The sequence below is a fragment of the Ammospiza nelsoni genome, chromosome 2 (assembly GCF_027579445.1).
Source record: "Ammospiza nelsoni isolate bAmmNel1 chromosome 2, bAmmNel1.pri, whole genome shotgun sequence".
NCBI lineage: Eukaryota > Metazoa > Chordata > Aves > Passeriformes > Passerellidae > Ammospiza > Ammospiza nelsoni.
The window spans coordinates 120,207,862-120,232,279 of NC_080634.1; the positions used below are offsets into that span (position 1 = coordinate 120,207,862).

Here is a 24,418-nt window from a genome sequence, read left to right on the forward strand (position 1 = left end):
ATCCCACTGAATCCTCCCATCCTGGCAGTGTCCCTGTGCCAAGGCTCTGAGCACACGTTCCCAGCAGGGTTTTGTACCAGGAACTCCCAATGATTCCAGTGAGAGCAGGGGCAAGATTTGCTCAGAGACATGAAACTGCCAGCTCAGCCCAGCCCTAAGGACATGAGGCTTATTCCTAATTTAATGCCAAGGAACAGCACACTTGGGCTGAGCTGGGCTGCCCGAGGCTGCCCCGGTCCCTGGGAGAGGCTGAGCCACTCAGTGCAGGGAGCCGCCTCCAGGGAAACACCTCAAGAGGTGGAGGAAATGCAACTGGAAGCCTTTCAATTGTTTTCATTGCTCACAGTCAAGTGGGATTGAGGCAGAGGGAACAGCCCTGCAAGCTGGGAACAGCCACCCAAAACCAGCAGCTGCTGGCACCAGGGGCCTGTGCTGTGTCCCTGGGGACTGCCACTGCTCCAGAGGGACACTGGGATGGCTGGGCTTGCAAGAGCAGCTGGGGCTGCCCCTGGATCCCTGGCAGGACTGGGCGCTGGGGCTGGAGCAGCCTGGGGCAGTGGGAGGTGTCCCTGCCATGGCAGGGGTGGCACTGGGGGGATTTAAGGTCTCTTCCAGCCCAAAGCAGTCTGGGGTTCTGTCACCTGGGACTGCAGAGCTACCCCTGAGTGGCAGCACATCCCTGCACCCACGTGCTTCTTTCTGCTTCCAACACTCTGCCTTTCCTGTTTAGCTGCCAGTCCTCCCTACAAGACAGAATTCCTCACCTCCAACGAGCACCCACCACAACTGAGGCAACACTGCAAACAAAGAGCTTTCCCTTTTCCTGCAGACTCTGATTTCCATCGGTGCTTGTGTAAACAAAGAACAACAACTTTCCTTCTCTTCAATCTTTTATCAGCTAAAATCTCTAAGGCTAACACAACAAAAAACTGCTCCTTTTTTAGCAGTGAGCACACAAGGACTGAAACTGCTTTAGTTGGCTGCTGCAAGAATGCAGTAAACATAAAATCATGGAGTGGTTTGGGTTGGGAGGGACATTAAAGCTCATTTAATTTCATCCCCTGCCACGGGCAGGGACACCTTCCACTATCCCAGGTTGCTCCAAGCCTCATCCAACCTGGCCTTGGACATTTTTAGGGATAGGACACCCACAGCTGCTCTGACAACAATGAAGGGGCTACAAAGCCCCAGGAGGGAGGAGAAGCCCCAGCCAGCACTGGTGACAGTGCTGAGACACCCCTTGGATCATCTCAAGGTGACACGTGGCTTCCTCTGTGCTGAGGAGGAGGCACCAAGCCCAAGTGCAGCCCTGGCCACAGCAGCCTCACTGTGAGAGCAGTCCCAGCACTGGGCTGGACAAGGCGCTGGTGATACCTTGGGTTTTAGGTTTCTCAGTTCTGTTTTGGTGTGCAGCTTTTAGCTTTCTATTAAGTGTTACTACGATCTTTTCACTGGGAGGTGAAGACAAAACCATCCTATTCCAGCTGGAGACTCAAGGACAATCTCTTCAAACTTCAGGCCCAAAGCACAAACAACATGAAAAGATGAGGGTGGGCAAGCGAGCAAGGAGGATGAAACTTCATCATTTGAAACTATTAGTTGGACAGTTAGCTCCTGTATGCAAATGGACTAAAACTTATAAAAATGTGACATCTCATGACCAAGCTCTTTTGCTTCCACCTTGGAGCCACCCAGGCAGAGCCAGGACTGTGGCTGCGGTCCTGCCAGGGTGTGGCCTTTGAAGTCCCTTCAATAAATACCCTCTTTGTTGCCCATAACTCCATGTAACCCCTGTTCCAGCTGCTCAAGGCCCTGCCGGGCACAGCTTAGCCCTGCACCAACCTCGTCGCTCTCCTCCACGTCCACATTGCCGTTGGCGTCGTCGTCCATCTGCTTGTGGATGTTGCGCACGGCCTCGAAGCTCAGCTGCTCATCCTCATCGTGGCACAGGGCCTTGTCGATGCGGCAGAACTCTGTGGGGCAACAGCAGCACGTCAGGCAGCAGAACCAGCCCCTGAGGCAGCACTGACCCCCTCAGGGAGCAGCACCGACCCCCTCAGGCAGCAGCACCGACCCGCCTGAGGCAGCAGCACCGACCCCTCAGGGAGCAGCACCGACCCCTCTGAGGCAGCAGCACCGACCCCCTCAGGCGGCAGCACCAACCCCCGAGGCAGCAGCACCGACCCCTCAAGGAGCAGCACCGACCCCCCTGAGGCAGCAGCACTGACCCCCTCAGGGAGCAGCACTGACCCCCTCAGGCGGCAGCACCGACCCCTCAGGGAGCAGCACCGACCTCCTGAGGCAGCAGCACCGACCCCTCAGGGAGCAGCACCAACCCCTCAGGGAGCAGCACCGACCCCTCAGGGAGCAGCACCAACCCCCGAGGCAGCAGCACCGACCCCTCAGGGAGCAGCACCGACCCCCGAGGCAGCAGCACCGACCCCTCAGGGAGCAGCACCGACCTCCTGAGGGAGCAGCACCGACCCCCTCAGGCGGCAGCACCGACCCCTCAGGGAGCACCAATCACCCTGAGGCAGCAGCACTGACACCCCTCAGGGAGCAGCAATCCCCTGGTGGGTCCCTGCAGCTGGCCGGGCATGGAGCCTGGCTCCAGCAGAGCAGGGCAGGGCAGGGCAGGTGTTCCTCTCACCCCAGCCCTCCACACTCCCACCAGGGCAGCTCTCCCAGCAGGGGCTGCCCCCTGCCCACAGCCCCAGCAGGACAGGGCAGGGCAGCCCTCTCACCCCAACCCTCCACTCTCCCAGCAGGGGCTGGCTCCTGCCCACAGCCCCAGCTCCAGCTCTCCCTTGGAGGCTGTTGGTGTTGGCACCAAGAGCAGTCAGGGCGTTTGGGGAGGAAGAGTTGCGTGTTTATAAAATACGGCAATTAAAACCCTTCCCACTTCCTGATTATGGAACGGGCTCTTCTGGCTGTTTTTAACATCATTTTCTACTTTCTAAGACTAATACTTGATGTTTTGCTGCGTGCCCGAGTCCATGCAAGCACCAAACAGGGCTGATCCAGCCCTTCCATGGCACTGCCAGGTGGTGACAGAGACCCAGGTATGGGCAATCCTCAGGGACCTGGGCAGGCTGGAGAGCTGGGACCATGCCAAGGCCATGGAGTTCAGCAGGGCCAAGTGCAAGGTGCGGCAGGGGCTGGGAGAGCTGGGGGTGCTCACCTGGAGAGGAAATACCTGAGAGCCCCTGCCAGGGCCTAAAGGGGCTCCAGGAGAGCTGGAGAGGGACTGGGAACAAGGCAATGGCTTCCCACTGACAAGGGGGCCTGGACAATGATGCAGCCTCCTGCAGAGGCAGGGCTGGTGCCCTGCTGCTCCCAAACCTCGGGGAGTTCACTCCCTGCTAACTCAGGTCTGCCCATGTGGCCAGGGGTGCCAGCAGTGCTGTGAACTGGGACCCTTCCCCAGGGCTCTCTGCTGCCCCAGGCCACTCCTGAAGGGACACCAGAACCACATGGACCTCGGAAGAACACTGCATGCCCTGGGGCTGATTTGGGGAGATCTGGGGCTCCTCTCCTCCCCTGCCAGAGCTCTCTGGTGGCTCAGAGCTTTGGCTGGGCCTTTCTGTGCTGGCTGCTCCCGTTATCTCCGAGGCAGTGAGCAGGGACACGAGATGGTCTCTGTGTTTATGCTGCCCTGGGACATGACTCCAGAAGGAAAAATGAAGCCAGACTAAACGATATCTCCCAAAATATGACATGGTTATCTTGTTCCGAGCCTGTGCTTGTTGTTGCAAGGGAGAACGTGGCAACGCCGTAGCAAAGTTTGGATTATAGGAAGGGAAGGTCGTGTTATTGTAAAAGTGGGTTAATTCATATTAACCCCCTCCTGACCACGGGACTCCTGAGCCTTGGCTCACGTCTGTCCAAGGGTTAAACCAGGGAGAGACCTGAAGGGCTGAAGGATTGGGGGAGTCAAGGATTGACGGGATCCTGCCCTGATGTCGTGCCACCCCAAGGACAACCCCCGGGTATTTGCAGCACAAATGCCAGGAATGAAGATTGACTGAGAGCAGCAGCAAGAGCAACAAAACAAGGCTTTCAAGAGCTGCCAGGTGCCGATAATCAACTGCACCATCAACAGCAATCAAACCAAACCCGAGAGGAATCTGGTGCTTTCATCAAGACCAAAAGGAGCCTGAATATGGGGCACAAGTGATTTAATCAGCAGACAACCCTGAAGTGACAACAGAACGGTCCCAACCTTTCAGCAGCCACTCTGGGCTCTTCATTCCCCTCCCTGTTATCTCCCTTCCTCTCCCTGTTATCTCCACGGGCAAGAATACTCAAATGAAGGAACAAAGACCAGCACCAGCCACTTTGCCTGTGACTGATGAAAGATTAAGCCTGAAGATCATAGCACAGAATCGTCCTCTGTGTGGGAAGGGACCTTTAAAGCTCATCCCCACCTTCCACTGCCCCAGACTGCTCCAAGCAGGCCTGGAATACTGCAATGAGGCTATTCCAACACACCTTCAGCGAACAAAAGCCTCAAAATGAGAGCGAAATTTGCTTTAAGTAAACAAAGCCTCTCCGGAACGTCCAGCCCTGACTTTTGGTCCAGCAGCTTCCCCAAGAGACACCTGCTGATCCTGCCTGGTCCTCAGCAGGGCAGTGACTCCTGAGGAGCAGGACCATCAGCTCCACTCCCACCCCGCCCCTCTGAGTCACGGGGAACCTTCCGTCTCCATCCCGCTGTTCGGTGGCTCCAGGCTGCTCTTCTGTCCCATCATCGACTCACAGGCTGCATCTGCCCCGCCGGGCAGAACAAGGAGTCCCTTGTCCCTCCCAAGGGGTGTCCTTGATGGGCCATTAACCGGGCCACATCAACACGGGCCGGCCTCACAGCCCTCCTGCTGGCCCTTCCATCTCCTGTTGCCCCTCTCATCCGCTCCTGCCAGCCTGACATCCCTCACCCTGCCCCTCTTCCATCCCTCCTGCCCCTCTGGGCTCGCTGTCCCCACCAAAGGCTCTCTGCAGCCTCTACTCAGGGGTCCTGCTGCCAGTCCAAAGGTGCCCCGACCCAGGTCATCAAAGGACCCTGAGGCCAAAGTGCTAAAGCAGAGCTGGAATTTCACCGAGCCATCGAGCTTGGAAAAGGCCTTTGGACACCATCGAGTCCAGGTGTTCCCCAGCACTGCCAAGGCCACCACTGACCATGTCCCCAAGTGCCACCACACCTGTGAAATCCATCCAGGGATGTGGCTGCACCTGTGCCACGGCTGGACAACATCTTCCATTAAGGAATTCTTCCCAATACCCACCCTGAACCTCCCCGGTGCAATTTGAAGCCACTTTCACCTACCATGGAAGGCAGTTTGGGGTGCTTTTGTAACAGATGACAAAGATGTGCCTTATGGTGGTCCTGGCTGGCACAAGTCACCCAGACTTGTTTTGTTACTCTTGTTTTGGGGGCTCCAGCCATTAGCCACCCAAAACTCAACAGGACATAGACATGGCCCTGGACCAGCAGCTCTGGGCAGCTCTGTCTTGGCAGGGCTGGAGGGGACGATCTTCAGAACTCCCCTGTAGCATCACTTCATTCCAGACCTTCCCTTTCTCATGGGAGAGTCTCTCTAACGAGGATTTTGTTTGTTTAATTTCCCTTGATTTCCTTCTTTGAGGTCCCATTATCTCCAATAATGTCCCAGACCCCCGCAGCTCCAAGCTCTGCAGCAGCAGCAGCCCTGGGGACAGCACTGAACAGCAGCTTAATTATTACAATTGTCATTTACATAACTGGCTTTTATAAACACCGGGAGGGCAGCCAAGGAAAAAAGCCCTATATTTGGGGAAAAAGAACTGTTTACATATTTCACCCGTGTAAACAAGGGCTCAGTTGAACTTCCGTGCTCAGGGTTCCTCCCCTGGAACTCTGGGTTTCAAGTAAAAAATGCCAAGGACAACTTCAGGAATTTTAACGAAGGCACTAATCTGTGAGGGATGCATCCAGAGATTTCCATTCCCTCTGGGGGGGTAAGGAATAGCAAGGGGAACCCTGGAAGCCCTGACATCTTGCAAGGCTCAGAGCAGCAGCACACAGAGCAAGGCTCAAAGGGCACAGCAATAATCCTGGGTTTGCAGCTCTGGTTCCCAAACATAGCCTGATGGAGCTACGAGAGCATCCAGCCATTCCCACTGTCAGGAAAGTCCTCAGAGGGGTTTTATACTTCAAGCTGACACTTGACAGCTTGTTTACTACAGAGACAACTGTCAGACCACACTCGGCCACAGGCACACGTGAAATTCACATATAAATACTTTCTGTCAAAAAAAAAAAAAAAAAAAAAAAAGGGATTTACCAAAGAGAATCGGGATTTTAGCACATGCTCGTTCTCCTGCTCCTTCTGACCTACTTTCCCTGGCAGACTCCTTCCCTGGGAGGTGCAGAGCCAGGGCACAGAGTCCTGCTCTGGGCAGGCAGCGACCCAGAGGGCAGGGCTGGATCAGGAATTCTTGGCCATGAGGAATTGCTCCCTGGCAGGGTGGGCAGGCCCTGGCACAGGGTGCCCAGAGCAGCTGGGGCTGCCCCTGCATCCCTGGCAGTGCCCAAGGCCAGGCTGGACACTGGGACAGTGGGAGGTGTCCCTGCCATGGCAGGGGTGGCACTGGGTGGGATTTGGGGTCCCTCCCAACCCAAACCAGCCTGTTCCATGACCAGCAGGGACCTCATCCATGTTCCCACCTCCCTTCTAGTGTGGAAACTCCTAGAGTGACTCTCCCAGCAGTTTTGGGATGTAGGACCTGGGAGCTGAGGGGAGTTTGCTCAGCGCAGACCAAGGAGAGCATTCAAGTATCTGCTCAACAGGGAACTATCACCGTGCTCCTGCTCCTGGGTTCCCTTCACCCTTGGGACAGCAGGGTCTGGAGCAGCTCAGCAGGGACTCACTGCACTCAGCCAGCTTTCCATGGAATCCCACACTGGTTGGAGTTGGGAGGGACCGTAAAGCCCATCCAGTGCCACTCAGCCAGCCTCAGGTTGCTCCAACCTTCAATGACTGTGGAAGTTTCAGCAGGAGTTCAAGGAGACTTTTTTCCTCTAAGGGAGCTCCTTGCACAATGCAAAAAACCAAATCCTTGTACCCAAGTCAGATTAAACAGTCTAGAAAAAATGTAAATCCAAGCAGAGGTTGGGCTGTTTGATCTCCGAGAGACTTTCAAAGAAGTACCAATGCCCTCGGGTGTCTCTGCTGGAAGGGCCAACCCTGAATGCTCACAAACCATTTAATAACTGCCCAGGGAACCAGGCTGTACCCAGCTCCTGGGGCCAAAGCTGTCTGTGCTGGGAGTGCCCCTGTCTCAGGATCAGCATGACAAAGCCACACAGGGTCACACACATGCAGGAGGAAGCCCTGTGTGATGTGGAGCCCTCCTGCACCACCACAGCTGAACACAGCCACAGGAAGGAATTAAGCAGCAAAGGGAGGTTATTGTACAGTCATGAACTTACACTCAATTAAAACCTTAAAATTCCTTCCCCAAATGGGCTCCTCTCCTTGGCACACGCTCAGCATTTATTTACTACCATCAATTCTCTCACCACCGAGTGCAATCAGCCTTTTTCATCCTCTCCGTGCACCAATTCACTGATTTAATGTCAGCCCATTGCTTCCAGACATCCTCCTCCTTCCCCTCCCTGCTGCAGCAGCAGCACAGCCCTTTCATTCCTGGCTTCCACCCAGTCCCCCCATCAGAACCCTGTCACCCTACTTTTCACCAAGTGCTTCACTCTTTCCACCCCATTAAAACAACACACAGCCCCAAATCACACATGACCCCCAACAAACAAAGCTGTTTTCTGTTGGAGTGGGAACACATGGCCCCATGCCATCCCAATCCCCATCCCATTCCCAGCCTGTCCTGGCAGTGCCCACCCCTCCTCCTGCCCATGCTGTCCCAGCACACCATCCCCTCTATCTGGGAACACCCCCCATGTCCAGCAGAGAATGACTTCACCCTCACTGTGGCTCCCAAACCTCCCCAGAGCAGATCTGGGCACCCTGGCCTGGGTGCTCCGGCCTCCCAGTGCCAGCTTCACCCATTTCCTTCCGCAGGGATCTCAGTGTGCTTTCCTCAGCCCAGCCTGGGGGACATTTCTCCTTGGCTGAACAAGTAAGATAACAGAGGTGGTTCTGGTACCACCCTGTCAGGCACAGCGGCTCTGCCCACGGGCAGCTCCAAATACCACGTCAGGGCCTTCTCTGAGGAGCAGCAGAAGCCAAAATATCCCGTGGGCAGGGAAGTTCTAAGGAGCTGAAATAACTGGAGATTGGGTTACTTCATAGCCATAAACCAAGTAATCTGAGTGCTGACACATTCCTGCCCCACTGTGTGGAACAAAACTGAATCATTTGAACTGCAGCCACAGCCAGGGCCATCCAAAACTGATGGGAGAGGGCCTTTTTACATGGGCAGACTCTAACAGGACATGGCAAAATGGTTTTACACTAAGAGAGGAGACTTGGATTGGAGACTGGGGAAGGTTTTCCCCTGTCAGAGTGGTGAGGCCTTGGCCCAGATGATGGCCCAGCTGTGGCTGCCCCTGGATCCCTGCAAGTGCCCAAGGATGGGGTTTGGAGCAACCTGGGATACTGTAAGGTGTCCTGCCCATGGCAGGGGGTGGCAGCAGATGAGCATTGTGGTTCCTTCCAGCTCAAACCACTGTAGGATTCTATGATTGCATGTGTTGGGAATGCTCTGCAGAGCCCTGGCAGTGCTGGGCACCAGAGGAATTAATGGGATTCCACAATCCTGAGGCACCTGCTCCAGTTCTTGGGGACCCAGGATCAACATTCCCACTCTGCAAAGAGACAGGATTATCCCATGGCCCTCACCAGCTCTCCAGTGATTTTCACAAAATCCCAAAACAGTTTGGGTTGGGAAGAACCTCAACGATCATCGAGTCTCATCCCCTGCCATGGGCAAGGACACCTTCTACTGTCCCAGGCTGCTCCAGGCCCCATCCAAGGTGGCCTTGGACACTTGCAGGGATCCAGGGGCAGCCAGAGCTGCTGTTCAGGGTACTCTGACAGGCTCCCAATGAGGGGTGGGAAGGAATCCAAGTCCCCCTGAGCCCCGTGCCAGCCGTGAGTCACCGCTCCAGGCAGCCCCAGCCCACAGCACCGAGCGCCGGCTGCTGCATGCTGGGATCCAAAGCCATAATCATGGAGTGAAAGAGAAATCTGAAAGTCAGGAAACCACATAATGGATGAGTGAGTCATCCCTGCCTGAAAAACTGAAGATGCCAAAGAAAGCTTAGAAATCAAAGAAAAACCCACACCACCATTGCTGCTGTTCCATCCTGCCACCCCTGAGCCAGGAGATCCATTCCTGCAGCACTGCCTGCCCAAGGCCAGCATTCCAGGGACAGCCCTGGGCCAAGAACACCTGGAGCAGGAAGAGCTCAAGACACAGAAACAAAAACTGTGGTAGCTCTGACAAGGTAACAGAAGTACAGAATTGCTCTCTTGCTGTCAGGATTTACTGAGAAACCACAGAATGGCAGAAAAGCTCATGCTGGGAGAGACCTCAGAGCCCACCCAGTGCCACCCCTGCCATGGCAAGGACACCTCCCACTGTGCCCAGTGTCCAGCCTGGCCTTGGGCACTGCCAGGGGTGCAGGGGCAGCCCCAGCTGCTCTGGGCACCCTGTGCCAGGGCCTGCCCACCCTGCCAGGGAACAATTCCTCATGGCCAAGATCCCACCCAGCCCTGCCCTCTGGCACTGGCAGCCATTCCCTGGGTGCTGTCCCTGCAGGCCTTGTCCCCAGTCCCTCTGCAGCTCTGCTGGAGCCCCTTCAGGCCCTGCCAGGGGCTCTGAGCTCTCCCTGCAGCTTCTCCTCTCCAGGTGAGCCCCCCCAGCTCTCCCAACCTGGCTCCAGCTCTTGGAGCTCCTCTGTGGCCTCCTCTGGAGTTGGTCCCACAGCTCCATGTCCATCCCAAGCAGGAGGCCCAGGATGGAGAGCTCAGAGCTGACCCCAAATCCAGGCTCACAGCCCAGTTCTGCCTCACCGTCACAGCCTCACAGGATGGCTGAGGGAGCCCAGGGCCCCAGGAGCAATGTGGACCTTCAGGAGGGCTCTTCCCTGTATTTCCTGGCCTCTTCCTCCTCCTCCCCAGCAGCCCAGGCCCCAAGGACTGCCCTGCTCCCTTCCCAGACACACTCTGTATAATCAATCCAAGGGCAGCAGCGCCATTCCCACACTGCCGTACAAGGACAGCTTCTCCCAATTCCAGCCTTATTTATCCCTCATGTGCCTCACCAAGAACTGATGATTCCCTTGTTCACAGGAGCCCTGCAGAGCAGGACACAAGGTGACAACAGCCCCTGCCTTGGCCATGTTACACGCTGCACAATCTGCTTTTCCTCCAGCCAGAAGGAACGAGCTGCTCCCAAGCCACCCACACTGCTGCAGCCAGCTCGTGCCTTTCCCAGCAAAGCCCTTCCCTTCCATTGAAGAACAGGATTCCAAGAGGGCAAGGTGCTGCCTGTCCCCAGATTGCTGCAGCTCATCCCACAGGAAATCCCTAACCTCAATAATCCAACCTCAACAACAGCCTGCAGCCATCACATTAACTTCTTTGGGAATAAAAACCCTTCCCAGTGATCCCGTTATCCTCTACTTCTCCAAACTCCAGCAAAGCCACTCTCCTGCATAATTCCCTTCCCACAAGGATCAGGACAGAAGCAAAGGGGGGCCCAAGGCAGGTGTGGATCCTGGCACACAGAGGAGGAGAAAGCCAAAGGCATGGGAAGAAGGCAGAGGAAAGGAGGAGGAGGAGGGAGGAAGGAGGTTGTGAATAACACAAGTCCACAAAAAAGCCAAGTTATGTTATACTTGGTGTTCACAGACCTGCTTGGTTCCAGGCACAAATGGCCACAGTGGGAAAATCCCAGAAGAACAAGATCCTGGATGTGCCAGGCACAGCCTGTGCAGCGCCTCAGCAATGGAATGCCACCAGATCCCACATGGGACAAGCTCAGCGACACGGCAGGACAAGGGGTTAGAGGTACACGGGGAAGAAAGGGACATCTCTCTGCAGGACAGGCTGCAGCAGAGTGGCCACACTGCTCCCCAAGGGGAACCCTGACCTCCACTCACACATGGGGAGGAGGAAGACTCTTCCCACAAAACCCCACTCATCTTTTTTCCGCTGAGAGTCACTACAAAAAATCACCCCAAACCCCAGGTACTTCCTTTCCCCATGCCCAGTCACTGCCAGGGGACACGAGCAGCACACGGGGTGGCAGAGTGTGAAAAGCAGCAATTTAGGGGCAGCACCAGCAGCACAAATAAATATAAATCCCTGTTCTAGCAGGGAAAGATCATTCACATTAGGAAAGCAGCAGTTTGAAAGGATTTTCCCTTCCTTGCCAGCCAGACACGAGCACTTTGGGTTACATCAGGACCACAAGAATGAGAGAATCCCAGAATGTCCTGAGCTGCAGGGACCCCCAGGGACCCCCCAGTGCCAGTCCTGCCCTGCCCAGAGCCCACCAAGCCCAGCCTTGGCATCCCTGGCAGCGCCGGCCAAAGCTCCTGGAGCTGTGGCAGCCTCGGGGCCGTGCCCATTCCCTGGGCAGCCTGGGCAGTGCCAGCACCCTCTGGGCAAGAACCTTGCCCTAAAATCCAACCTAAATCCCTCCAGGCCCAGCCCCAGCCACTCCCTCAGGTAGAAAAAAATCCCCCATGGATGAGATGGGCAAACAGCACTGATCCCAAACGTGCTGCTACAAGGCAGGTGTTCCTCAATTCTAGACTTCTGCCCCAAAGTGAGACTGCTGGTTTTGAATCCAGTGGGGAAATGAGAACCCCCCCAGCTCTGAGTGGCACCGTGCCAGCAGTGAATGAGCCCTGCCTGCCTGGAGCTGCCTCACTGAAAAGGTTGTTACTAAAAAAACAATTTAAAAAGAAAGTCTTGAAATGAGTCACTGTGGAATCAGGATTAAATTGTGAATTTTATGCTTTGCTATATTGGAAGATGGAAATGCTACTTTTGGAGGAGGCAGTGGGGAGATTCACCCCTCGGATAAAAAACACCTCCTGAAGTGGCTGTTTTCTGAGGGTGATCAGGGAAAGAGGAACTTTCTAGAACAGATACAGACCAAGAGCAGCACTGGGACCCTGAGGCTTCTCATCCCAGCAGGGTCCTGACAGTGCTGGGGCAGCAAAAGGTGACACAAAACACGAGGTGTCACTTCTAGGTCATAAAACCTGGGGGGTGAGAGCAGGAGCTGCCAAAACCAGAAGGGAATCCCCAAATCCCCGGGGCTGGCACAGCCCTGCCAGCCCATGCAGTGCCAGCTGTGCCCCATGGGCACCTTGTGCCCAGCCCAGAGCACTCAGTGCCACCTCCAGGGCACACCTGCAGGGATGGGCACTGCAAAGCTCCCTGGGCAGCCCCTGCCAAGGCCTGAGCTCCCTTTCCATGGGCAAATTGCTGCTGCTGTCCCAGCTGAGCCTGCCCTGGCCCAGCCTGAGGCCAATCCTCTTGTGCTCAAGGGGGAAGGAGAGATGGGAGTAGGGGAAGAGGGAAGGAGAGATGGAGGGAATGCTTTCCAGAGATGACAAGTGCTGATTCCATCAGCTCAGCAGCTCCTGAAACCTCACCCTTGGTCTGAAAATCCCACATGGACAGGCAGCTCCCACACCTGGCTTCCCTGAGGACCAGGAGACACATGGGCACTTGTGCTTTAGGAACAGCAGGGATTTCAGAGTGATCCCAAACCTCAGATGCTCCTACCTTAAACCTGGACTTTCCAAAATCCTCCAGGCCCTTTGCAGTAATGAAGAGGCTTCAAAAGCCAAGCTGGGAACTCGAACAACATGCTCTTCACCCTTAGCACACAGGGAAGAGGTCTGGCATGATGTAACCCCTGCTGCAGTTTAGCACTTTAAACTGATGTTGTGTAAGCAAAAACCCAAGGAAGGAAACCCCCAAACCTTCCCTGAGCCCAGCTCCAGTGCCACCTCACAGCTGCTCCTCCTTTGCCTGTGCTAAACCCAGCTCAACCCTCCCTGAGACTGTCCAGAGTCACCTGGGAACACTGAGTGTAGAATGTCCAGAAACTCCTTAAATTTGAGCAGATCTGGGGTTCCCCCAGAAGGGCAGCTCACCTTTTCCCCACCATTCCTAAACTATTGTTTAGCTGTGGCTTTCCCCAGATAGCTGGAGAGGCACTGCAGGGTTTGGAATGTGTCCTTGTTCTGAGCCCTGTGCAGAGAGGAGCTGGTTTTAGGGGAAGCTGAGACTGGAAAGGGGCATTTTCCAAAGCCCAGTCACTGGGAGTCAGACTGTGATAGCCCAGCCATGGAATGCCAGACTGGTTTGGGTTGGGAGGGACCCTAAATCCCACCCAGTGCCACCCTACCATGGCAGGGACACCTCCCACTGTCCCCAGTGTCCAGCCTGGCCTTGGGCACTGCCAGGGGTGCAGGGCCTGCCCACCCTGCCAGGGAATAATTCCTCATTTCCAAGAATTCCTGATCCATCCCTGCGCTCCATCCCTTATACCACATACCTGCACACACACCTTTTACTGCCCCTGAGGCCGCAGGGATGTGCACTCCAGGAGCTTCTTTTCTCCTTGTCCCACAGCTCACTCCATGCCCAGACCCCACCGTGCTGCTGCTTCCCCCACAGCCCACCCAGACCCCACCGTGCTGTTGTTTTCCCCACAGCCCACCCAGACCCCACCATGCTGTTGTTTTCCCCACAGCCAGCGCTGAGGGGGAACGCGCCGTGCAGAGCGCCCCAGCAGCAGCCGGGCCAGCAGGGCAGGCTCTGCCCCCACAGCACCGGGGCTGAACAAACAGAGCCTTCCCACAGGCAGTGCCTCGCTAAGGAAATGCCCCCCGGAGCTTCAGGGAGGGGATAAATCACCGCGCAGGGAACGGCACAGGCACAGGCTGCTGTGAGGGCCCGTCCCAGAGCCGCCGGCCTGCAGGGACCCGAGGCACAGGCAGTGCTCGGAGCAGCACTCCAAGGGCAAACAAATAAATTCCTCAGGCGCCTTCCTCAGCGCTCCATAAATCCTGCAGGCACACAGGGGCAGAAGGTGGGAGCTCTGTGCATGGGAGCCGTGCCCAGCAGAGCTGCAGGTCTTCTCTGGGAGCAGCGCGGTTCTCCCTCCCCTCATGGCCCCGGCCCTGCCTCAGAAAGCATAACCCAGAGCTGAGGGGGCTCAGAGCCATGGACAGGGCTCTGGGATCCCTCTCCTGCATGCACAGGGCTCTGGGATCCCATTCCTGCATGCACAGAGCTTTGGGATCCCTCTCTCTTGCATGGACAGGGCTCCGGGATCCCTCTCCTGCATGCACAGGGCTCTGGGATCCCACTCCTGCATGGACAGGGCTCTGGGATCCCACTCCTGCATGGACAGGGCTCTGGGATCCCTCTCCTTGTTCCAATCCCGAGGCTGGGCAGCTGCACTGGAATATTCCCCGTGGGAGCAGTGCCCTGGCAGTGACAGCTCTGTCACCCAGAGCAGCCCCTTAGCAGAACACACAGAGCACAGAACAGACAGCTCAAACTGCCCCAAAGTGCAGCTGGGGAGGGTTTGGGACCACCCTGGGAACACAGCACAGTGCCTGTGGCTGCCATGGGCACAGAACACTTTGTTTAGCAGAGTTAATTACAGACCAGCACAGCTTCCAGCGAGCTGAGGCTGCCTCAGAGATGTGCTTCAAATCACAGAAAGTGGCCTTGACTTATTTGAAAATATTCTTGTTCCCAAACACAGTGGGAGGGACCAAGACTTTCTGCATGACATCAACCACCAAACTTGAGAATACAGCAGCTTTCCATGTGCAAATTAAAAATAAAATAACTTCATTACTGAAAAAAACCCAACCAAAAAAACAACAACACTTAGCAGAACATTATTATTGTCATGAACAGCTTAAAAGTTAAATTCTTAAAAAACCTACACCTCGTCTCTTCTTCAAAGAGACACTGAAATCCATCCAGTGCCACCCCTGCCATGGCAGGGACACCTTCCATGGCTCCAAGCCCCAGTGTCCAGCCTGGCCTTGGGCACTGCCAGGGATGCAGGGGCAGCCCCAGCTGCTCTGGGCACCCTGTGCCAGGGCCTGCCCACCCTGCCAGGGAACAATTCCTCATTGCCAGGATCCCACCCAGCCCTGCCCTCTGGCACTGGCAGCCATTCCCTGGCTCTGAGCTCTCCCTGGAGCTTCCCCTCTCCAGGTGAGCACCCCCAGCTCTCCCAGCCTGGCTCCAGAGGCTCCAGCCCTGGAGCAGCTCTGGGGCTCCTCTGGGCTCTCTCCAGCAGCTCCAGGTCCCTCCTATGCAGGAACCCCCAAACGGGAGCAGCTCTGCTGTGGGGTCAGCCCAGGGAAGGGGTTTTGGGACTGGAGGAGAGCAGAGCCCATCCCAGCCAACCCCACTCCCAGATCACCTGGCTGGAAGCTTTATTTGCCCAGAGTTTTGGGCACTTCACTTGGAGCGGGGGAAAAGCATTTGTAAGGAAAAATAAATGTTATTTTTTCATGTAAGTCTTCTATCCTCTCAGGCTACATCAGCTGATCTGAAAAAAGTCCCCAAAAGCCAAAAAAGGAAGCCGAGTTTCTCTCTATCAGCTCTCCTGCCCAGTAGCAGCCCAGGACACAGGCACTGGCCGTACTGCTGGTATTTCTTTCCCAAGAGCAGAAGTGTCACCTCTGCAGCACTTCCGTGCCCAGCCAGAGCACACAGGACTAAGTTTAGCCATCGTTAGGCCACAGAGAAATCCCTGCTAAGCCCTGTCCCCTCCCAGAGCCAAGGAGGGACCGGCAAACCAAACCATCTGCAGAGGGCTCTGCATTCACCCCAATCCGACTCCTTAAACTCATTACTCAGGGCTGATTCCTTGCAGCCCTTCCAGGAGCAGAGGAGCAGCAGCCCTGGGGTCTGAGCAGCAACACTTGGGGATGTTGGGCTGCAGAAATCCTGCCAGAGTGTGAAATTCTGGGTTATTCCTGCTGGGCTGGGCTGACTCAGCATCCAGCACCAGCCACAGCCACGCTGAAGGATTGTGTTTACCAAAGGGATAACTCTGGCTACCAGGGAAGCTCCCTGCCAAATCCTAACACAAACACTCAGGTGACTCAGGAGGATGAGCCCAGACTCCTGGATCTTCTTTAATACCTCATTAATTCAGGGAAAAAACACTCCATACCCTCCAGGCAGAAAACATTCTTTCCTGCAGCTGTGTAAAGGGGAAAAGGAGCCACGAGCTTTCTTTCCTTCCTCCTCTGCTGCAATCAGGGAACTTCCCTGCAGCTTCCGTGAAAGTTCTTGTCCAAACAAATTCCAAGTGGCCCAGGCTGCCAGGGCAGGGGTGGAATCACATCCCTGGAGGGATCTAACAGTGCTGTGGATGTGGCACTTGGGGACATGGCTTAGCTGAGCTCTGCAAGGGCTTTCCCAACCTCAGTAATTCCAGGATAGTCCCCAATAAACCCAGCCCTTTCTCACCTTGTGCACCAAAGCCTGCTCGAGTATTTCTACCAATGCTCGCACAATTACTCTAGTGAACAATAAAGCCTTTTTGCTCCTCCTTTCCAACACAAATTCTCTTGTTTCTCTGGGACAGAAGGTGCTGGATTTCCTCCCAGGGCCAGGGCAGGTGTCAGTGAAGCCTTCCTGGGAATGCTGGATGTGCCACCACGCTGCCCTTGGGGAGGGTCTCAGGTCCCTGCTTGGCCAGGTGACTGCTGCACAGCAGTGACATCTCTGCACATCACTCCTGCCTCAGGAACAGGAATCCTGGGGCTTCCACACCCCACAGCACCACGAGCTTACACACCCAGAGCCCATGAGGAACTCCAAGGAGCTGAAGTGACATTCCCAGCACAAGTGGTTGGCAGATGCTGAAGAAGCCACCTGAGCTGGAACCACAGAGCAAGACTTGGGTCTGGTTGAACAATTCCTGCTCCCTGAGTGAACAGCAGCTGGAGTTTCTCCCAACCCCAGGGGAATCATGAGAATGAACCCACTACACATTGTCAGTGGGAGTAAGGATGAGCTGGGGTGAAATGTCCCCTTTTCCCACATCTCAGGCAACCTCTACCCCAGTTCCAGTGCTCCTGGAGGACCCAAGAGCAGCACATCCCACACCCCTGCAGGCCTGGGCTGATCCTTGGCTTTCCTGCTGCTTCTCCCACCTAGAGCTTGGCTTTGTCCTGGATCCTGCCATGCTCCCAGCCTCAGGAGGGCACCAGGGCCATCACACTGCTGGGACCTGGGGCTCCCTGTGCTCTGGGTGCCTGTGCAGAGCCCAGACAGCTCCTCCAAAGCCCTGAGTGCTGCCAGCACAGCAAACACCTAATAATACTGGGGAGCTGGGATAGTGGGACAGCAGGATACTGGGATAGCAGGACACCTCCTCCCAGCAGAGTCCCAGGGACAGGGAAGCATCTCAGCCATTTCACCTTGTTAGGCTGAGCACTGAAAATAGCCCCGGGATGAAAAACAAACCAGCTGGACAAGCTCTCCACAGCAGGAGGCTCTGGCCAGCAGTGAGCGAGCTCTGTCCTGTCCTGAGCCTTTGTCCTGCCCCCTGCCCAGAGCTCTGTCCTGTCCCCTGCCCAGGGAGCTCTGTCCTGAGCTCTGTCCTGTCCTGAGCCTTTGTCCTGTCCCCTACCCAGAGCTCTGTCCTGTCCCCTGCCCTGTCCCCTGCCCAGAGCTCTGTCCTGTCCCCTGCCCTGAGGTCTGTCGTGTCCCCTGCCCTGTCCCCAGCCCAGGGAGCTCCAGAGGGGTCAGTGCCACTGGAGCATGCCCCCAGGCCAGCCCTGGGGAGGGCAGTGCCCCATCCAGCACACCTCTGAAGATATCCATCTGCAGGACGGCACAGCAATGCCAGACATCCCCCCTAAGGATGTGACAAACTCCAAGGGCTGAGCCTCACCCTTTAAAGCATCAAACATTTTTTTCTCCTTTCCCAAGAGGAAAAATAAAAGATGGGAGAAAAAATTACCAGCAACCCCACTTATCACACCAATTGCTGTCGGGAAAACTTCTCTAGGAATCATCCTGCAGTGTGGGAGAACAGCACTGAATGGCCCCCGAATATCCCCTTCCACCCTGTTTTTGTGTTAATGATACAGCAAATGAAATGAACAGGAAAACTTGTTTATCTCCAAAACCCAGTGTGCAAATCTCCAGGAAACAGCGTGGTCCATGACAAAGCTCTGAGAGCAGCAGGAGCAGAGGCCAGGAGGGCAGGGATGGGGTGGGATGGGGACAGCCTTGGGGTGGCACAGGGACAGCACCCACGGTGGGATGAGGACAGCCCCCATCACTGCCTCTCCAAGAGATCCCTGTGCCAGGTGTGCTGCCATCACCATTCCCACAAAACCGGCAGCATTCCACCTCAGCTCCCACACCTGCCAGCCCCACATTTCTGCAGCATGCCCTCTTTCACCCAGAGGCCCTCCAGGACACAGCTGAGTTCACTGACCCTCAGCAGGCCAGGCTGCAGGAGTGGCACTCCCTGAGGAAGCTGAGGCCCCTCTTCATCCTGCCAGCCCTGCAAGATGCACTCACTCCTCTGGGGACAGAGCCAGCCTGGGCTCCAGGAGGCAGCTGGGAAGCTAAAAACTCTGAGAGACCCTGGCTATCAGGACACAGCAGAGCTGGGGCTGCTCTGGCAGAGCCTGGCACAACCCACATCCCCTGGCAGCATCAGCAGCTGGGCTGGGTTTGTGCCTCGGTCCTGGCTAGAGACAAACCAACGTGAGCCCCCAGGCAGAGCCTCCTGGATGCACACACCACACAGATAAAAGCATGGCATGGACAAGAGCGTCCTTCCTGATCCTTCCCCAGGTTTGGGCAAGATCTCCTGGATTCTGCAGTTTACAGCCCAGCCCACTGTGAAACCCCAGAACACCAAACCGCTGCCACCTTCCCAAGCACTCCGAGGTGCTCACACCTTCCATCAGCCATGTCCCCACGAACACGTCATCCCTGGACTTGCATCCAGCTCCAGAAATGCCAACCAGAGCAGGAAGCTGGGAAGCTCCAGAGGGATCTGCCCTGCCTGAGATGGGATCGGGTCCCTCAGCAGCATCCTCTGAGCTCAGCCCCAGCAGGTGGGAAAGGCATCACACAGGGATTAAAAGGGAATAACCCTTCTGGCCTGGAGCTCTCCTCATCTCACCTGCAGTCCTGGAGCTGCTCTGTGACAAGCACAAGGCCTTCAGGCCAGCTCAAGGTGCCAAACCTGGATTTTTGCCTTCCAGCTGCCAAACTCCTGAACAAACCCATACAGGCACCCTGAACAACAGCAGCTGCTTGGAGCAGAATACTTCCAGAATTATTGCTGTCCCCCCAGAAATTCGTTTCTATCCTCCATCTATCTCTATCCAGTTAAAAAAATAACTTTTTTTCCCTTTGGCTTACTCACCCATTAATTATGTCCTGGCACTCTTACAGATCTAAACACATGCATTGCTTAGCAGCTTTAATCCTGAATTATTCCTCCCTTTCCTGCAATCCAAAGCCTGCCTTGCCTAGGAAGGGGCAGGCTGTTCCAACCAGCAAGCTGTTCCTTTGTAACTCAGAGAGGAACATTCCTCAAGTTCTCCTGTTTATTGCGTTTTTATCCTCCCAGAGCAGCCGAATTTACGGCACCGGAGCTCCAAACCTGTAGAGAAGAATTAAACTGACCTTAAACTCCATCCTTCAGGGAAAAACAAACACTGGGCTACAAAAATAGTGCCTTTTCCTGCAAAACGTGTGTGTGTGTGTTACCAAACATCCCCGTTTCCAACTGCACTGCTGCTGCCTCCACTGTGTGAGAGCTGCTGGGATCAGCAAGTCCCAAAGGCCAGAGGAGAGGAAGGGGTGGTGGCACTGAGAACAGGGAGAGCTCCTTGGTGGGATAAAGAGCACTTCCAAGGAGCTGCCTCTGTGCATCCTGCAAGTGTCTCTTGTGGCAAACCTCAGCAAGGTGGGGATAAAAACATATATACAAAATAATATATAGATGTGCCAGAGGCAGCCCCTCTCCCCCTCAGGGTGGTGGTGAGAGACTTGCAAGGAGCACTTGGTGGTTCCCAAAGTCAGACCCCACAGATGTCCGTGCCACACAGTGAGTTAATGCATTTTCCAAAGTGGAAAAAATAGGTTACTTAAAAATAGGTCCATAATCCAAACAAACAAGCACCCCGGTACTATTTCACAGAGGGAAAACAAGCAGGCAGGGACAGTCTGGGACACAACCAGGCATGGCTCCCCTGTGACTTCTCATGCTCCTCTCAAGGCTTTCCATCCACTGCAGGGCTGGGCACTTGGGCCAGGACAAGCTCCTGGGCACAGTCCCACCATCACTCCTTGCCATTAATTGTATTACTAGGATTATTGCAGAGAGCTCAGAGCCCCTGGCAGAGCCTGAAGGGCTCCAGCAGAGCTGGAGAGGGACTGGGGACAAGGCCTGCAGGGACAGCACCCAGGGAATGGCTGCCAGTGCCACAGGGCAGGGCTGGGTGGGATCTTGGCAATGAGGAATTGTTCCCTGGCAGGGTGGGCAGGCCCTGGCACAGCGTGAGGCAGGAGCTCCCCAAGGCTCCCATGTGCTGCAGGAATGACAGAGCAATGGCTTTAATTAAAGAGTCCTTGTCCCTGCCAGCACCAGCTCCTAAAACCGAACCGGAGCTCGGGAGGTGCCACAAAATTAATCAGGCATGGCTGCAGGGGCTGGGGAAATGAAGGTGAGGGAAAATTAAAGTGCTCCACAGAGCCCAGCGTGGATCAGCCATGGGAGCAGAGCAGACTCAGCAGGACAGTGATGCCTCCACAGGAAACATCCCCAAATTCCAGCAGCAAAGAGTCTGGAGAGCAGGAGGGAGAAGCAGCAGGTCCCAGGCTGCACCTGGCAACAGGGAGAAGGCAGAAAAGAGGCCAAAAGCCCCATTATTCACAGCATCCCACACTGGACTGGGCTCAGAGGCCCCTAAAGTCCACCCCATCCCACGGCAGGGACACCTCCCACTGTCCCCAGTGTCCAGCCTGGCCTTGGGCACTGCCAGGGATGCAGGGGCAGCCCCAGCTGCTCTGGGCACCCTGTGCCAGGGCCTGCCCACCCTGCCAGGGAAGGATTTCTCCCCAGTGGGACCTGACTGACACAAGGAGGGCTGATGGAATCTCCTTCTCCAGCCGGGGGCAGGGGGATCCCCAGACCCTCACCCAAGGACAGTGAAGGTCCCAGCTCCTGTTTCCAGAACGTTCCTGCCCCTGCAGTTACCCACAGCAGGGCTGCACACAGGCCGGCCAGAACAGGCACCAGCCTGGTCCCAAAGGCTTCCAGAGGCAACCCCGAGCTGCCCAGGGAGAGCCACAACTCTTCCGTGGTACTTTGTGTCAGTCACACTCTCCTGCCTGCCAGGAGTTTATTTCTCCTCTCTGGAATCAAAGCAAAGCTAATTAATGGAGGAAACAGCCTTTTTAACACTAATCAGTTTGTGCAATTAGGGCTCTGAGGAGCAGGATGCCAGGCTGGGCACAGTCCAGCACCGAAGGGTGGCCAGGGCTGGCACTGCCGCTGGGCTTGGAAGCACCAGGGACATGAGGCACTGCCAGCACAGCCTCCAAGTGGGACAAGCAGCAGGACAGGGATAACCCCAGGGAAGTGCTGCTGTTCAGCCATCAGCTCACAGAAGGGGATATTTTACTAAGAAATCCCCAAATCCCTGGGGCTGGCACAGCCCTGCCAGCCCATGCAGTGCCAGCTGTGCCCCATAGGCACCTTGTCCTCAGCCCAGAGCACTCAGTGCTGTTGGGAATTTAGCTGCTAGAGACTAGAAAAATACAAAACCGTGGCTAATTCCAAGTTCTGCACCTGCTAGATAGCGTGTCCTTGGGCCTAGCTGTAGTATAATAACAAATAGTGAAAGAGACATGAGAAAAGAGAGATGTAACCCTTAAGGAATGAGGAAGAGTTCATGGTATAGTTTAACCAACAGATTGTTTGGCTTACAGAATATTCATAAGCTTATTATTTGCTGTATAAGTGTTTGATGCTTTCTTCAATAAACTGGACCTGTTGGACCTGTGATGAACCATCTGGTGTCCTGGTCCCCTTCCTACGACACAGTGCCACCTCCAGGGGACACCGGCAGGGATGGGCGCTGCAAAGCTCCCTGGGCAGCCCCTAAATACCAGGATGGGCTTTTGGCTGCCCTCCCTCCCCAAATGCAGGCAGATCATGAACCACAGCTCCCTGGAGGGCGCCTCAGCTCCCCTGGGCTGTCCCCAGACACTCACCCATCCCTCCAGCCCCTGTCCCAGGGAGGAGAGAGCTCCCACAGGGAACTGTGGTGTACCAACACACGCAGGCAGCCCACGGGCCACACACCAGCTGAGCAGGCCACAGAAACACAAAGTGCTTCCCTTCTCACTCCTCTTGGGATGAGGCTCTGCTCCAGGCCCACCAGAGCATCCCAGAGCCTGCAGCTGCAGCACAAGGGATGCCAGGAGGCTCCTTCCTCACACACTGGGTGCTCCATGCCCTCCTGAGAGCAAAGGATGGAAAGGACTGAGGGATTGCTGCCTTGGACATCCACGTGGGAGGGTGTATCCCTGCCCCACCGTGGGAAAGGCCAAGCCAAAGCCCGGTTTGGAGCAGGAGCTGCAGCCCCAGCAGAGCCCCAGCAGCTCCCCCTGCACCGTCCCGCAGAAAGGGACCACCCCAGGGGCATAGCAGACATGGAGACAGCTGCTTTCCAAGGCAGCAAATAAATAAATCTAACAAGAAATTAAATTAAGAGCCTCTCTCTGATCCAGCTCAGCATTACTCCAAGTTCCTGGGCCAAGCAGGGAAGGGAATGAGCTGGAGGGAGCCAGGAGCTCCCCAGCAGCCCCAGCGCTGCCCAGCCAGCCCTGCTCCTCCTCCTTCTCCACATGAGGCCCCTTTGCTGCCAAAACACGATTTTTCCAGCTCTCAGAATGGCAATTCCTCGAGATGAGTTCCATTCCCGAAGGAAGCCGAGGCTGTGCTTCCAGCTGAGCCAGGGAAGAACATGGACTTTTCCCTGGCAGAGCCTCCAGGTATTCCCACAACTGCTTCCTCTCCCTCACCCAACCCAAAGCTGCTGCTCACAGGTGCAACTAATACTCAGGGAACCCCTGGAAGGAATGAATTTAACAGCAGAATCTCCCTTACAAGGCATTTTATCAAAGCAAGGAGGGCACCGTGGGTCACTGTGTCCCATGAACTCCCCCAGGTGTGTGGAAGGACAGAGACCCAGCCTGTCCCACCCTGCAGGATGAGCCATCCCTGAGCTCCCCACGGCTCCACTGAGGCCTCCTCCTGCTCACAGCACAAAATCCCTCCTGCTGCTTTGAAGCCCAAACCCAGCACTTCCCAAGGCAGAGGTTTTGCAGTGAAGGATTCACTTCCAATGAATCCCTGGGATGGCAAGGACAGACAGGGCTTGGGCACAGCCTCCTTACACAGGAATTCACACTGTCCCCTCTGGAATCACTAACAGTCACCAGCCTGTGGCTGCAGCCCCCCTTCCTCACCCTGACTTTGTCCCACAGGATGCTCCCAGGGTTCAAGGGCAGCTCCAGGCAAACACAGAACAGCCCTGGGCACAGCCCTCCAGCCTTGGGCACTGACACGATAAGGATGTGGTTTCAACTTGTTCTTTAAAGCACTGAGATAAGAGCAAAGATGACTCAAGAAGGGCTGTGTGAAGGAATCAGTGAAGCAGGAGACAGGGCAGGAGATGGAGCAAGGATGAGAAAGAGGAACTGCTGTGGAGAGAGGAAAGGCCACCAAACCTGTGCCAGCCCTGCACCAGAGCCCAGCCCTTGCCACCCTCTGAGGCGTCACCCAAAAATGCCTCCACCCAACACAGAACTCAGAGCCCACCTCTGAGATGCTGCAGGAAAGAGGGAAAATCCACACCACGATCCCTGACTTGCCTCAAGGATGCCAGAACAGGGACCCCAGGAGGCCCCAGATCCCTGTAGATGCCAGACCCCAGGAGGGAATTCCCTGCACAATGAAATAAGGCTCAGGGCAATGCAGACTGGCACCACTTCCATATTACTGCAGGGGGATCTGGGTCCCCCTGGATCTGCAGGAGAAACTGCCCCATTGAGGGAGCCAGGCACGAGCCCCAGCCACCCAAACCCCCAATCCTCCACAGCCAGCTTTCCTTGGATCTCCTACAAACACACCTGGGAGTGCCCACCTGTGCTGGGATGCACAGAGGGCAAGCAATTAAAATAAAAACAACCCTAAATCCCACACACTGGTTCCAGGTGATGTGATTTAAGGAGGAAGAGCCCGCTGAGCAAGACTAGTATTTTAAATGAGATGAAGTTTAAGACATTTGAGATGAAGTTAAAGACATTTGACCCAAACAACGGGTCACATTTTTGACGGCCCACAT

At 55.6% G+C, this 24,418-nt stretch overlaps 1 protein-coding gene across 4 annotated transcripts in view; it reads right to left on the minus strand.

Moving 5' to 3' along the window:
• The window catches only part of STIM1 (stromal interaction molecule 1), a 74,221-nt gene that overhangs the window by 47,165 nt on the left and 2,638 nt on the right, over positions 1-24,418 (minus strand). For all 4 annotated transcript variants that reach the window (XM_059493488.1, XM_059493487.1, XM_059493485.1 and 1 more), the window contains exon 2: positions 1,843-1,973. In XM_059493488.1, the coding sequence (XP_059349471.1) occupies positions 1,843-1,973 (131 nt within the window). The remainder of the gene's footprint in view (positions 1-1,842; positions 1,974-24,418) is intronic.